We start from the raw sequence: 16,266 nt of genomic DNA on the forward strand, positions 1-16,266 counted from the left end.
GATTGGTAGAGAGATGTACGGGCCATCTGACCTGAGATTGGCCTAACTTAGTTAAGATTCACAATTGGTGGAGATTTGTGGGCGGTGCTATCTTTTAATTGGGCGAGTGATTTGGAGTTACACTCTGGAGCGGATTGGTTGGCTGCCAGGAACTGGTCCTACCTTGATGATTTTGTCGGTCAGTACGTTGTGTGCTCTATTGATTGTTTGATTGGTTGGCTGGCTTTGGATGCCTTCACAGAGGGAATCACGCTACACCTGACACCTGAAGGTAAATATGGCCACTGACACTATATATATCTCTATAAATATATATATAGATATATGAAGTTCCTTCACTTTAGGCTTGTTACGTTGTGCTATTGACTGCCTATTAAAGCACATCTCTTTTTACTTTGACAGCCACCTCCCCATGTTGTAGCTATCTGAGTGTAAAGCAGGCTGTCACCTCTCCTCACAGCCCACGTACATTCATATTGTAGATCGGTGATTGCAGAAGGAGATGGCTGGATCTGAATCCCAGCTGCCTGAACGTTCTCTTTTTGCTGCAATCATCTTTAACCAGGGCTGTTTTATACCCCCCCCCCCCCTTACAGAGCAAATCATTTTAGCCTGATCTCCCTCTGGCTTGTTTAATGTAACCATACAGATTATATATTGTCTTGTTGTTTTTTTGTCCCCGGGGGATTCAGATCTTTTGTTTTTTAATAAATAGAACGTAATATTTCTATGCAGTTATACATAAAAAAAATGCAATATAAAAAAAATTTCTTCCACAGGATAGGTGCCATTTCCAAATTATGCAACATCGCCAAATACAGCAATATCTCACATGCCTATATTCCCTCATGTTTTAGAGGGCCGTGTTTGGGGTGCGAGCCGCAGAGGGTACAAGATGTTTATTACGGTTTTAGTCAATTTTTTTCTTTTTCACTTTATTATTAGTATCTATTTATTTGATACTTTATTGCAGACTTCTCGTGTAACCTGAAGGTATCCCTTAAAATGTCATAATGGCATCATGGGGGTCTTATATTTATTCAGGACTCATTTATTTCACTTTTTTTTCTTAATCTTTTTAGAATTTGTACGATCATCAGCAGCGGTCTATAGAGACCCCAATAGCATAAATCGGTGGCACCTAAATAAAAATGTGTCTGTGTGTGTGTGTGTGCAGAGTTCAATTTTTTTAACGTATAACTCATACCGTATGATGAACTATACATATAAAAAGTGTATTGAAGGAATATTTAATATATTTTTAATATATTAAAAATATATTGGTTAAAAAGCAATATATAAATTGTGTGGGTATACTAAACGTAAAAAAACTGAAACTTTATTGAACAAATACAAAAAAAATGTCTAGAGTCACTTAGATAGGAAAACCCCACGAATGTGTTAAGGGATCATTTTTGTTGCATTGAACGTTACTAGGAATGTTCTTCCTAATGCTACATTTAACTCCAAAAGTGTTAAATTCAGCATAGTAAGTGAAACAGCACCTTTAAATCATTCCCGTATGATGTATATTACCCAGCACGTTTTCCAGCTTCATTATATATTTTTCCATACTATTGTAATGTGATAATAGAATTATTATTAACATAAACTATTATACCATCACTCACAATGCTGTGTACTATGTGCCAAGATGGTATCACATTCTTATTTTAATTTCATATATTGTAAATTATATTTTTTTTTATAGTGACCTTCACAATGACGATGGAGAAAGAGCTCTTTGTGTCTGCACCCGGGAAAGTCATTTTGCATGGGGAGCATGCCGTGGTACATGGCAAGGTGATGTATATTTTCTTGTTGCTTTATACACAACCCATAATGAATCTGTGTGTGGTGCCATACCCTGCAGTGCTGTACAATGAGAAAAGAGGACATAAAAACAGAATCTAGTCTGTCTATCCTATGCATGTTTAAATTCCCTAACTATATAAGCCTCTACCGCTCCTGGTGGGAGGCTGTTCCATTTATCTATCGCATTCTCGAAGGAAAAAAAAAAAGAGCATAACAAGTAGTGCATCGCATAACAGGGGGGACTACAAGGTGCGGCCCGCCTGAGGGGAGGTTAATGGAAAAAACTGTGTAGAAATTACATTTTTATGCTTCGTAGTGGCTTAGACTGTCCTGATGTGTGTGTGTGTTTGGGTGTCGGTGTGGCAGAGCCTGTCTTGGTATGTGTGTGTTTGGGTGTTGGTTTGGCAGAGCCTGTCCTGGTGTCTGTGTTTGGGGTGTCGGTGTGGCAGAGCCTGTCCTGGTGTGTGTGTTTGGGTGTCGGTGTGGCAGAGCCTCTTCTGGTGTGTGTGTTTGGGTGTCGGTGTGGTAGAGCCTGTCCTGGTGTGTATTTGGTCATCTGATTCCTGGCACTTTACTTTCTGTAGGAATAAATAAACTATTTAATTTTACATATCCAGAGATAAAATGCCCTCCTGAATTTGTAATCACTTCAGAGGACAAAACTTTCTTGGCCCAGAAATCAGTGAGAGGAAAAATAAAGGTTTGGTGTTATTTACTTTGTTTCAATCTGCATATTTTATTAAAAATGATCAGTGGCAGTAAATTGTGGCTTCAGGCGTCCCGTGTATGATGACTTTTTTTTTGTGTACTGGTTACTCCCAATCCCATCACATAAGATTCTATCGTATATTATCTGCCGAGCACTGATGTTCTCTTTATCCAGTATACATGGATGCCGAGGCGTTAAGGTTGTCTATTTTATTTATTTCCATAAAATGGCCACCAAAATCCTCAGCACCACGCCATTGATGCTCTTGATCCGGCCCTGATCAACTCCGTGTGCGTCAGCCAGCTTAAATCTAGCTTGTACCCACAGTGTGCTCCAGCCTTATGCAGTTTTATTTGGCTAAACTTGTTTTAAATGGTTTGTGGACTGACTTTGTTTTACCGTTTAAATAATTTAGTATTGATAGAATGACATATAAAAGTTGATAAAAAAAACTCTTCCACTGCTTCTTTCATTATCGCCAAATTAACCCTGTATTAATATGCATTAAAAGCTAAAAGGCCATGTTTTCTCCCAGTGAAAAATGAGTGCGGCCCACGCACACATACATTTCTGATGAAGTGGCCCACTGCAGGAAAAACTTGGACACCCCTGATCTAGAAGGAGTGGGATATGCAGTCCACAGTTAGAACAGCCAAACTACTGTATTGTGTAAACATTGTTTCAATAAATAATGCTACTAGATGTATAGACGGACTGATCTCCTACCCATCATAATTCCTTTATTACAATATGACATCTAGTTTAAGGACTGCTTAACCTGTGCCGTTGCCATACACAAACAATTTAGAAGTTGAGCTGGTGAGAGGCATTGGATATTTTTATAATATAATGCAGTAGAGTCTAATCGATCTTGAGGCAGCGAAAACCTGCAATGGCTGCTCCTAGTCCCACATGCCGTAAATTGAACAGCAGTGGCTGATTGTAGCTTTTACATCTAACATCTATTACATTAATTTGTAATAATTATATGCATTGGGAGATTGCTAGAACATAATGGATACATGTATTATTTTGCTGCACTAAATGTATTTTTACTTCTCTGCATACAGGTGGCTTTGGCGGTGAGTCTTAATTTAAGAACATTCCTTAGGATAAGACCGCGCAACGATAATACAGTTTTTATAAACTTACCAAATATCGGTACCAAGCTAAGATGGGATATCTCTGAACTACAATCACTTGTTCCTGCTTTCCAAGGTCAGTGTATTTTTTTTTTTTAATTTTTTTTATTTTTTTTTGTGATTTCTTATAATGTTCTTGAGTTTTAAATGTTCTACGAGTCTATTTACTGTATGTCAATGGAACATTTTGAATACAAAACTGCATTTCTAGGAATAGATCGCTGTGTCTGTGTATTTAGATGTGAGATATATATATATATATATATATATATATATATATATATATATATATACTGTGTGTGTGTTTAGATGCGATATATAAATATATTCTAATCCTGGGAAAGAAAATAAATATATTTATGGAGCACAGTTAAGTTGTTGTGATGATGTAATGATATAACTGTGTGCATATAGTCCGATATTTATTGACTTCATAGCCCAATCATTTCTCTTTGTCTGCCGTTTGTGGTTGTGTTTGGGACTTTTTCTAGAAGTCCAAATGCTGCACCAGCAATAAGTGTGCGCTAACTTTGCACATTATTTTACAGGTGAAAAACCTTTTAGATATTGCTTTAATATATTACGTATTAACTTGTCCGGCAGATTCTGGAAATGAACCCATGAGCCCCAGTCCTGAGCATCTGGACATCCTGAAGACATTTGCTAGATTTCCAGATGGGTCCAAGGATGCTGAGAGCCTCGCTGTGCTGGCTTTTCTTTACCTGTACTTGTGTATATGTGGCAAGTAAGTAAAACAGAAACATATGACAGCAGATAATTACCATTTAGCCCATCTAGTCCAAAATATGCCTGTTTGGAATATCCCTTTGGCCAGCAAAAGAACTGATTATCTTCTATTTGATTTTAGGATATAGTGTTTGCTTTGTTTTTACAGTTAGTTAGAAAGATAGTACCGTATATTCCGGCGTATAAGACGACTTTTTAACCCCCAAAAATCTTCTTAAAAGTGGGGGGTCGTCTTATACGCCGGGTACTTACCAAGCCGGAGGTTCCCACGAAGCCACCAATCTCTCTAATCACTACGCGCCAGCTATTGATGCCGAGCGCAGGGATGCCTTCATGTCCCGGCGCCCGGCATCAATTGCCGGCGCGTAGTGATGAGGGAGCAGGGAAGCCCGAGGTCTGGCACTTGAGACCTCGGCTTCCCTGCTCTCTAATCACTACGCGCCGGCTATTGATGCCGGGCGCCGGGACATGACGTCATCCCTGCGCTCGGCATCAATAGCCGGCGCCTAGTGATTAGAGAGCAGGGAAGCCGAGGTCTGAAGTGCCAGACCTCGGGCTCCCACAACTGGATGGAAGAAAGAAGACAGAAGATAAGGTAAGAGATGGGGAGAAAGGGGGGAGAAATACACACACACACACACACACACACACACACACACACACACACTGGTGTGTATATATATATATATACTGGTGTGTGTATATATGTATATGTGTATATATATATGTATATGTATATATATATATATATATATATATATATATATATATATATATATATATATGTGTGTATATATATATATATATATATATATACACACACACACGTGTGTGTGTGTGTGTGTATATATATATATATATATATATATATATATATATATACATATACATGTGTGTGGTGAGGGCAGTGTATAAATGTGTATGTATGGACAGGCATATGTGTAGATATATATATATAGATATATATATTATATATGTATGTGTGTGTGTGTGTGTGTGTGTGTGTAAGGGCAGTGCATGTATGTATATGTCAGCAAATCAACCAGCAAATCACCGGTAAGGTACATCGCTTGCCGTGATTGGCTGGTTGTTGTACGCTGGGTAGAGGGGTAGTCTTATACGGCGAGTATAGTCCAAACTCTATATTTGGACTGTAAAAGTTGGGGGTCGTCTTATACGCCCAGTCGTCTTATACGCCGGAATATACGGTAGTTTGTAGTTTCCATTGCCATCTATGGAAACTTTCTGTAAATCAATATAGTATCAAAAAAAAATAAAAGAAGCCAAGCAGCAGAAATCACACAAATAGAATTTAACATCACCGAGGGGTTTATTCATTAAACTGTGAAACATTTCAGCACTAGGGAGCATTGCTTGGAAGAATGGCCAGATTGGCCTGCATAATTCATAGTAAAATCTGTTGACGTTCAATAAATCACCCCACATTAACTAATCATTATACAGGGCTAGCTCAGCAGGAAAATCTCACTTGGCTTGGCCGTGATTTTATTGAATAAACCTTTCAGACATCCTGAGGGCAGAACAAAATCGCTAAATACTGTAATCCAACTAAAGGACTGGATGGACAACCCAACACCGTCACCCACGCTGCTGCTCACTTCTGCAAGAAATACATTTTGAGTAGGACTGCTCCTATGTGATCGCCTTTTTAGAAATGATTATAATTTCTTGTTTTATATGGTGACATCATATTCCGCAGCGCTGTACAGTGGAATTCGGCGTATTACCGAACGTGTCTTGGTTACACACTTGGATTTTTGTTTGTGTTGCGCACTCTTATAGAGCGTGTTTTTAAGTCTGTATTGTGTTTGTCGTAGAGATTTACCAAGTATGGATATAACCGTTTGGTCCCAGCTGCCCACCGGAGCCGGGTTGGGATCGAGTGCTGCGTACTCTGTGTGTGTGGCCTCTGCCTTGCTAACATTTAGCGGCAGAGTAGCTGACCCGTTGAAAGAAAGCGCCGAGACGTTAAGGTAACATCCGTGTACTGATCCGCATCAAATAAAAGAGAGGGGCCGAGATTTCTGGTTATTCTTTTTTAAAGAGACCTAGGATAATTCATTGATTTCAGCCATTTTGATTGATCCACCTCTGCTTAAGCAGGGGTATCCAGAAATATTGGCCTTCTGGCAGTCGTTCGGGTCTGGAGTTAAATTCTACAAACCCGAACTGCCGTACCTTTTAAATGATAAGTGCCAGCCTACCTTGTAAATAGCTTGTTTTTCCATGTGACGTTCAATTAGTGCAGGTAAACAGGCTTGCAAAATTCAATTATAAAGTGCCTCTAAGGTTATTTCAGTCCAGGACCTGTGATTACGTTGGGTGTGAATAGTAGGTGCTTGCTAATTTATTATGCAACTACAAGCACAAAATCAGGACACATTATAGATATTCAGATTAGATTACTTGTATGTTTTATTAATGTGTGTCCTGGGATCCCCAGCGGCTATTAGTGAATATATACCCCAAGCATATTATAGCTGCCAGATCATTAAAATGCAACCTTTATCTCCTTAAATCACACATTGTTTAATAGGAGTAAAGTAGATTAGAATAAATCTGGACGGGTTATGTTAAACACTTACTTTAGGAGCTCAGTGCTTCCTCTAATACTAAGTATGTTGGAATATATTGTTTATCACTGTAATTATATGATGTGCTCATTCTTGACTCTATGGAGGGTTTCTGGCCATGTCCACCGACCACTAGAGGGAGGCCATGAATGGCACTTGAGAGCCTAAATAGCATCACAGCATACAAATTCTTTGTTTTTATTTAGTATGCGTGCTATACTGAGAACATTGGAATTTGGCACTCACTGTATTAACATTTTGATGTCACCAAGTGCTGTTTATTGTGCTAAACATTGTTTCTTTTGCAGTTGGACAAGAACGGATCTGGACATTATTAACAGCTGGGCTTTCCAAGGTGAAAAGGTCATCCATGGAAATCCATCAGGAGTTGATAATGCTGTAGGGACCTGGGGTAAGCAATTCTCTATAACCAGAACAACAATGAAGAACCAGGCATTTTATAAAATGATCAGACATTTCTCATCCTTAACCATCTTACACCTTCCTCTCTTCATACCTACTCCTCCTACCAACCCTTACCACTTCATTTAATCCATCCCGTTCTTTTCTTCTTTACCCCAAACACTCGCCTTGGTAGTCTTCTGTCTTCCACTGTGCCTCTTTCTTCTGTTTCTCGTACATGTGTTCCACCTTACTTAATATAACATAATCACAGTCAAGTATGTGTAAATTGAATCTGGTTACTCAAGCCAAGTGACATGTAAAGCTTGCATATACCGGGCCACCGAACACACTAGAAGCAACAATATCATTGTGTTTTGGACGCACCACATTTTTCCACGTGTTAACATGCCTTGGAAAAAATTTCCTTGGAAGAGCTACACAGTTTAACTTCCAAGCCCCTCATCTACAACTAAGAATGTTACTTTTAATATACCTTGTGTTATAAAATTTCATTATTTTTGTTGCTTTTTTTAAGGTGGTGTTTTACGATATCAAGCTGGGAAAATAACCCCATTGGTTAGGTGGGTGTTTTTTTTTTTTTTGGTTTTTTTTTCCTTTTCTATTTCAATGTATTTAATTGGTTCAGTGATTTTTCAACATGCAGTAATCTTTCACACCAAAACCCTCAAGCTTTAGGAATTACCATAGTGTAGCAGAGAGAGTAGGTTTAATATACAATTGAGTTGTTTGCCCGCTGACCCAAAATGCTTGTTCAGTTATGGACACATTATGGTTAGCCCCGCCAGCCTGCAGCAATCTAGAAGAAAAACATGTAAATGTTCTGCTACCCCAATGTTCTTATACCCTCCACTAATTCTTTTCTTACACACAGGGGAAATGGGCACACAAATTCTTCTTTTGCCTTAAATAATGATACATGGATGGCCTCGGCCTGACACTAAAATGTTCACCTGTCACTCAAGCACCATTGAATAGAACTGGTGATTGCTCTGAAGGAGGTGACTTTTGTGGGAGGTCATGTGTGCTTCACTGTTTTTTTGTATTTTACTATCAGGGCAAACTGTGTCCTGTAATGGCCTGTGTTATATCATTGCAAATAGGAGGGCCGGCAACGGGCACCCCAGGGGGCCATTTTAGTCAAATGGCCCAATAATAAAGCTTACCAAGAGACATCTTGTAGAGCAGACATGCTCTATATGCACTATCCAGTCATGCCCAAAACATATATAGTTTTCCTTGCGCTATACTTTGTGGTGACTATTTAGAAATGGTATGTGACACTTGGGAAAGGCTTGTTTGACCCAAAATGTTGTAAGAAGGCCGGTCCATTTGCTTCTCTGTCCCCTTGCCAGCCCTCCCTTGATTGCAGACATTATCCTTTCATTTAAATATTTATTTAACTAGAAACTCATTTGAATGGATTTGCAGCCAGTTTGGTAACAAAATGAAATGCATTCTAGTTAAACAAAAATAGAGAAACCCCCTTAGCTTGAAGTAATGGTAATATGTGTTCTGTCCCCAGGCTACCCAAGCTGCACATTGTACTAACCAACACAAAGGTTCCCCGTAGCACGAAGGTGCTTGTGGCAGGAGTAAAAGACAAGTTGGTGAAGGTTAGTTTGTTAGAATATTTATAGTATAACTGATGTCCTTACTTTTGCTTTATCAATAAGAACTTGACCTGTGCAGGGAGCTTTGGATTTAGACTTCAGATGAAAATTGTCCTCTGCCTTCACCACGGTACAACCTAATGCTTTCTGATCTTCATTCTTCTTGTGTATGGATGGTTTTCTTTTTTGTTTGATCACCCACCCCTGTTCATATGATCCTGCTTTAATAAACATATTTTAATGATACATAATGACAGGGAATAGCGCTGCTAAACATGAGCCTTATTACAAAATAGTAAACTAAAACATATGATTGTTTATTCCAGAGATGCCCTAAAGCACTATTGTCTGGCGTAGCTACATCGTACTGATGGTTTACTAGGAAATTAGTGTTCCCCAAATGTCTATCTCCACTTAAACAATGCATTTCTTGGATTGTTTTCTCCTACAGTTCCCGCGTATCATGGAGCCAGTCCTATGCTCCATTGATGCCATCTCTCAGGAGTGCCAGCAGGTCCTAGAACATATGGCTACAAGGTTGTCAATGGATCATTATTCTATATTGGAGGTAACACAATTGTTGAAGCAGTTGGACTGCCGTTCCTATATGTGACATTTTCATTGCAACAATCTTCATGGCTGTAACAGAGTTACAGGTCTTCCTTTAAAGGGCAGATTATTCTATTTTAGTGATTGCTGGCATGGGGCATATTTGTTATTGCTACAGTGAATACCATTGCTTTTTCAAGATTTATATTATACTCAGAGTACTACTGAAGTAACTCAGAATACATTTTCAGCGTCTAGACATAGAAGTGTGAATTATTTTTGCTGTCGGGTTCCACACTTTTTTTTATCATTTGAACTGTATTTTAGCACATGTAAAAATGCTTGACATAACACATTAATTGCTTTTGCAGGAACTGATTGACATCAACCAACACCATTTAAATGTGATAGGTGTTGGGCATCCTTCATTGGACAGGGTGTGTCAGGTGACTGCATCACATGGCCTGCACAGTAAACTCACTGGCTCTGGAGGAGGAGGCTGTGCAATAACTCTGCTTCGTCCTGGTAAGTCACAAAACTCACAAGTAAGATTACTTACTGCAAGGAATCATCATTTTGTGAGATGCTTTGAGAAAAATATTAAGAATTAGGTTTATACATTTTAGCTGATTCACAAAGACCCAATGGCGTTGGCACAGAAGGTGTCGAAGATACATAATAAAATGCCTGTCTGTGTCAAAATATCAGTGGATACATAACATTTTGCCCTAATAAAAATAATTTTTTAATGTTTCTCAAATACACCATTTAAAAATAAGATTTGATTTTTTTTCATATGTGTTTCAGTCATTTTTCCCTATAAAATTTAAAAAAGATGACTGGTCTAGCGCACAGTGGAGGTCATGTATAAAAAATAAAAAAAATGGACTCTGGGACAGATTTTGAAATTGATTCAATCAGCAGAAACATTCCAGTAGTTGCTATGGTGATAAGATGCTTTCAAGATGCTTTTTACTTCTTTAGAAAGAAATTTCTTTTAAAAATTGGCAAAATGCATACATTTTTCTTACTAGCACAATCTATGGATTAAACATGAAAGTGTGAATCACATACTGTATATAGGTCCATGTTACCTGTCCTAGCACAAGGAAGTCCTTGATGACGTGCATTGAAAATTACTGATCTAGCAGGCAGGAATTTCAAGTGAAGTCACTGCTTGACATCATCATCGATCATCATCGTGTGAATTAGACATTTTATAATTTCAAACTTAAGAGAGAGATGTATTCAGGATACTTAAGTCTGGATTGCATAGGAAAGGATATGTATCAGTATAATATCTTCTCCATACCTTTTGCTGGTCTCGCTGGTGTCCAAGAAGGACAACATTTAAGGGCATTAACAGCATCTGACTCTAATGCACAGTATATGTTTGCAAAATACTAAAAGCGGCAAGCACTATGTTCTAGTCCTCTATGCTTTTACATCTTGTACATATTAACAAAATGTTGTTTTTCTTCACCAGATGTGGATCCTGCTGTGGTGGAAGCGGCCAAGCAAGAGCTTACAGCCTGTGGATTCCAGTGCTGGGAAACCATTATAGGGGCCCCTGGTGTTTCTGTACACTCGCCCTCTTCCCTGACAGAGAATATATTACAAGCTTTCCTAGATGAGTAAACCTTCAGCACACGGATGATCCTATTAGTGGAACAGTGGATCTGGAATACATCAATGCAAAATGACATCAATGTTTCTACAGTGTTCAGGAAAAAGACGACGAGTATTTTAAAATAATGCTCGTGGTCAACTTTGCTTGTTGCCGGAGCCGGAGAGAATGTGCCAAGCGTTTGAGGCTACTAATTACTGCCATTGACAGTGAGATTAATGTGGAGCGATTCCCTTTCTAAATAAATATATATATATATATATATATATATATATATATATATTATAGTGATCTACTGGCCAAATTAAGAGTTGATAGATGCTTTTGCATCTATGCTATTTAATAGCTCCTACAACTGATTTAATTTCATTGTTTCTGGCTTGCATAACCTGTGTTCTGTACAGAGACCTTAATTCATTACTAGTGTAACTATAGTATAGTTACAGGACAGTTATGCAACATAAATGCTATTTATAGTGTTTAATAAAGTAATTAATTTATATACGCTTTCCCATCTAGTACCTTTGGGGGGGGAGCAATCTTTTGTTATCTGGACCTTTATGAAGAGCCACTAAAATTTAGATATATAAAAGTGTGTATATAAGAAATTTTTATGTTTTCTTTAATTATCGATGAAAATGCAGGTTTGGGGATAATAAACAGGGGCAGAGCATTATACTATTTACATGTAGAGCTAGGGCAATGGGATGTTTATTTTATTATATTAGTTATTTATTTCTAAATAAAAATAATTGATCATGAAGCAACTCTCCATAGACTTGCATTGGGGATTGCAATGTGTGTGATCAGCCAGTAGGGGGAGTGATTGGATATCCCACAAGAGAGAGCCTGTCCTCCACCAGGCTTCTTGTTGACGTCAGCAATGATGTCTCCTGGAAAGGAATGCCCAATGACCCCGGCAGCCGTTACAAATGATTGGTCGGCAATCCTGGCTGCTGCTGACGGTGGGGGGGGGGTGTACCTGCCCCTGCAAGAAAATCAAAACGTACCTGTACGTCCTAAAAGGCTTCTAGGCAGTGATTAAGGACTTAATATGCAATAAATACCTGCATTTTTCTCATTCAACCCTGCAAATTTCTTTCTTACACATAAAACACTACTAATGTAAAATACTAAGTAAGCACAAACCTGAACTTGCAACTCTTTTAATATTAAAGTGTCCAAACAAAACCAAACTTGCCATATTTCTTCTGATTTTTTTATTTGCATCTTACGAGACTCAGTTTTATAGTATGAACCTCATTCTGCTTTTTTATAGCACAAAGCTTGTTCTACAGGTGCAGGCCCAAGACATTGTGCTGCTCATACCCAACAAAACCACACACACATCCATTAAACTATATCAAGATTACTTAATTCTATCTCTCACGCTCTCTCATATCAGGGGTTACAAGTATTACAGTTGTAAGAGGACCAGCCGTCCTGTCATATAAAAGCATCTTTTGATATAGTCTATGGAGGCTCCCGTCCCACTGGACCTACCACCCTAGACTTGGTTGGCCTAGGCCAGGATACATCACTGGGTAAACCCAACAGCCAGTTTGGGCTTGAACCACAATTGCTCATGCATCATCAAATTTCATTTATGCTTCCTTCATGGAGTTTTTAGACATATTTTTGTATATTTGGTGAAATTATTACATTTTTTTAAATAGATTTTTACAATATGGGTGGTAGGAAAATATCAAAATTATTTTGGGGTGTAAATGTGGTTGATGTGGCACTACTTAGTATCTAGTTAAGATTGTTAGAATGTATTCTTTTACCACCAAAAAGTTAAAGAATTGTACTGTAGAACGACAATAAGCTATTTTGGTAATGATAATATGACCTTTATAATATGATATACCTGACGAAGGGACCTTGATAATTTTGCAAACTTGCAATCATCAACAACTTAGAAAATGTAGATTCACACTTTATCCTCTTAAATGTTTCCTTGCCAAACCCTTAGGAAGAAAGTCAATGAAATTTTAGTTATTGGAAGCTATATTCAAAGGGAAAATAATGCTAATATACAAAAAAAGACATACATAGCACTATTTTTGGTGGTCTGCCAGAAAAGCATTTATTTTGCAGATTAAGCGATATAAAAAGGAGTGATAAAAAATATATCAATATATGTATATATTTATCAACCATGACAGATTAAAGGTGGTTAGAAGTGATATTTACTGACATAACTGTAGCCCACGTATTAATTATCACCCCGCTTTATGTACGGAAACATTTGATCTTTACTGTTCTGCAGTTCTGTGACAGAATCCATCTGTTACACGTGGATTCATCTAGATAACCTTGAAATAAGCGTGGTTTGAATTATCCCTTAACGTGTTGATTTGATGTGAAGGATAAGCTTGTCATGTGACGCAAAAGCTGGCACTGATAGGTTGTTGCTTAAGAAACGGAGAAAATCAATTGGCTAAGGTTTATTTTACATCATAGAGGGTGCAGTAAATGGTGTCTAAGTGGAACATCACCTTTAAGAATGCGCACATATACACTAATAAACATGCACTGAACAACATGAACAGACCTATATATCCATACAGACACTAACAATCACTGACACCAATCCCTTTCTAACCGACCCTAGGGGGTCACTCGCTACTCATGGTACTGCCCTAAGGGGAGTGTTAACTAAAAGTGCATCACTTTTTGTTAACGGAATCTAGTTGCTTAAAGAAAATAATCTTGAAAAATTTAGTCACATGAATAATAAATGGAATGGATTGCATTTTATTACTAAACGGACAGTCATGTCAATAGCATTTTTTGCCTCTTGTGGTTCTTTCTTTTGTTACAGTTGATTTTTTTTGCATTTCTACTTTATTCACAGAGTTTTGTTTGGCACTTAAAAAAAACGCAAAGTGAAAGTACTCTTCCAAATGGCAGAATGCCCTGTTTGATTGATCTAATGCTGTTGTGTGCACCAATGCAGTCCTTCCCCATGCACAGATGGTAGATTTTCGTTTGCTATGGCCGTCAGCACTTGTTAATTTCCGCTCTGATGAATTGATTCTAAAGAGGCAGTGACATTATGTGAGATAAGATAGACAGCAGCAGGACCAAGGCTGGGGGGAAATGTCAGAGGAACCAGATAAATGGGGAGAGAAATGACAGAGAAAGACAACATGACAATTAGAAGGGAAAAAAGTGATTCAAATGGAACTAAAGCAGTAAGCTGTAAAAGGACAATAGCACATAGCCAACCTCAAAGCAACAGATTCCTGTTTACAATTCAGTAGTCTAATTGTTCCCCTTCAATTCATCTAAAATAACATTTAGGGGGAGATTCAGAATTGAGAGGTGTATTCTGTAGCCTTCTTTAATCCAGGTTGTGACAAACTAGTTGATAAAACTGAAAGGGAAGAGAGAGAGAGTGTTTCTTTAGCCTCATTCTTTATACTTCTAATCCCTCATGCAGACTGCATTGCCTGTGTTCTTCTTTACGACCTGATTGAAAATATCTGAGCCATTGTACTTTGGTTTTACAATTCCCTTAAGGCTCTGCAAGCCATTGTAAGCGGCTGTCATAGAACTGTCCACTGGTTCTGTTGTGACAACAAAAACCCCAAGAAAATAGAAAATGTATTGTGAAATAGTGCTCTACAGGCATAACATTGGTAATAGTCTAGGAATCCACCAGATACCTATTATGAAAATAAGCATTCAATGCAGCATAGCTATGGAAAAAAAAGACTGTGCAAAGCTATGGAAACTACATATCAGTGTTAGGAACATAATGTTGTCAACCATAAAATGTTGTTATATAGTGATAGAAGTGAAAACTTTGCAGTCAGGAGATGCTTCTTACCAATTCAACATTTTAGAATTGCAGGCCTCAAACAGAGCAATGAGGTTGTAGTGCATTCGGCCTTACCATACAGGCCAACCAGGCAGAGGTCCAGGGTGCTGACTAGCGAACTAACCTACCAGGGTACTAGGACTGCTGAGATGAACTGTATGGTGAATGAAGTCTCAGAGCTTGATATATACTTTAGCCCCATGTCTGCTCCCTCTTTCAGCCTACATTGGGCCACAACAAGGAAGAATCCCAGGGGAGGGAGATCAATGGCAGACTGGTAGCACTGTGAGAGTGTGATTAGTTATGGAGGACAAACAGAGAGAAGCACATCTGTACAATGTTCCTCTACCAGAAAGGTGAATTGAAAGTACAATATATTTGGCAGAAGAGCAACATGCAAAGAATAATAGATGAGGTCACGGGGAAGATCTTGCCAGTGACAGTACCAGGTTAAAGATGGCAGCACAGGTTCAGAAATAATAAGGCAAACCATGGTAAACAGGGGAAGAAAGGACAGAAATCTGGGTTAAAAAATGGGGAAGTGTCTTGGTTGCTAGCACTAGTGCACCACACCAGGTAGTATTTGGCAGGTTTTAAGGTCTTTATGTTGGGCTTTATCTTTATTGTATCCATATTAATGCACTCGATGACAGATGGTAGAGCGTAACTGAGATGTGCATGTTTGACTACATACCATTTGGTTGAGAATACAGCGTGTGTTAGTTTGGCTGACAGAGATATGTGTCAGCGTGTCTGAGAATGTGGACGTCAGTGTGTCTGAGGATGGTCAGTGTGTTTGCATCATTAGGGCAAATTGTGGTTAGTATGTGTGTGCATGTTATTAGAGGGCATTCATTGAAATGTAATCTAATAGGGTTATATTTTAAGCTTTGCGTTTTCAGTTTACCCAGGGGATTTCTTTAGAAGGAATAAAATAGTATTGGGGGTATGATGAACTTGAAAGGGATGACGTTGGTGGGTGCATGATAGTGGTGGGGTATTTTAGGGGTGCTGAACACAAAATAATGGGACTATGACCCCACAAATATATGCTGTGTGAACAATAATAGCACTGTTGTGATCCAGGAGTGCTCCCTGCAGGTGTTCTTTGCCCTTAAACACATAGTAAAAGGTTGAGCCCCAAGTTAGGCAGGCAGGGACTTTGATGGTCCCAACAGTGGGGAGGCTCGGTATAGGTAGATAGCTAATTCCGGGTTT

The 16,266-nt window shown here is 38.5% G+C and overlaps 1 protein-coding gene across 1 annotated transcript; it reads left to right on the top strand.

Annotated features, from left to right (window-relative positions):
* The first annotated feature begins 205 nt into the window (after nucleotides 1-205).
* On the top strand, nucleotides 206-11,465 carry MVK (mevalonate kinase). The gene is made up of 11 exons (XM_053457160.1): nucleotides 206-271; nucleotides 1,712-1,803; nucleotides 3,595-3,742; nucleotides 4,270-4,411; nucleotides 6,252-6,407; nucleotides 7,316-7,419; nucleotides 7,948-7,993; nucleotides 8,956-9,046; nucleotides 9,495-9,611; nucleotides 9,964-10,117; nucleotides 11,079-11,465. Exons 2-11 carry the CDS (start codon nucleotides 1,723-1,725, stop codon nucleotides 11,228-11,230), a joined length of 1,191 nt encoding a protein of 396 aa, XP_053313135.1. The 5' UTR covers nucleotides 206-271; nucleotides 1,712-1,722; the 3' UTR covers nucleotides 11,231-11,465.
* The last annotated feature ends 4,801 nt before the right edge of the window (nucleotides 11,466-16,266 follow it).

The sequence above is a fragment of the Spea bombifrons genome, chromosome 1 (assembly GCF_027358695.1).
Source record: "Spea bombifrons isolate aSpeBom1 chromosome 1, aSpeBom1.2.pri, whole genome shotgun sequence".
Taxonomy (NCBI): Eukaryota; Metazoa; Chordata; class Amphibia; order Anura; family Pelobatidae; genus Spea; species Spea bombifrons.

Coding starts and splice junctions, on each gene's coding strand:
- MVK (XM_053457160.1), top strand. CDS start 1,723: ATGACGATGGAGAAAGAGCTCTTTGTGTCTGCACCCGGGAAAGTCATT. Junction 4,412..6,251: donor TACTTGTGTATATGTGGCAA/GTAAGTAAAACA, acceptor TGTTTGTCGTAG/AGATTTACCAAGTATGGATA. Junction 9,612..9,963: donor ATCATTATTCTATATTGGAG/GTAACACAATTG, acceptor TTGCTTTTGCAG/GAACTGATTGACATCAACCA.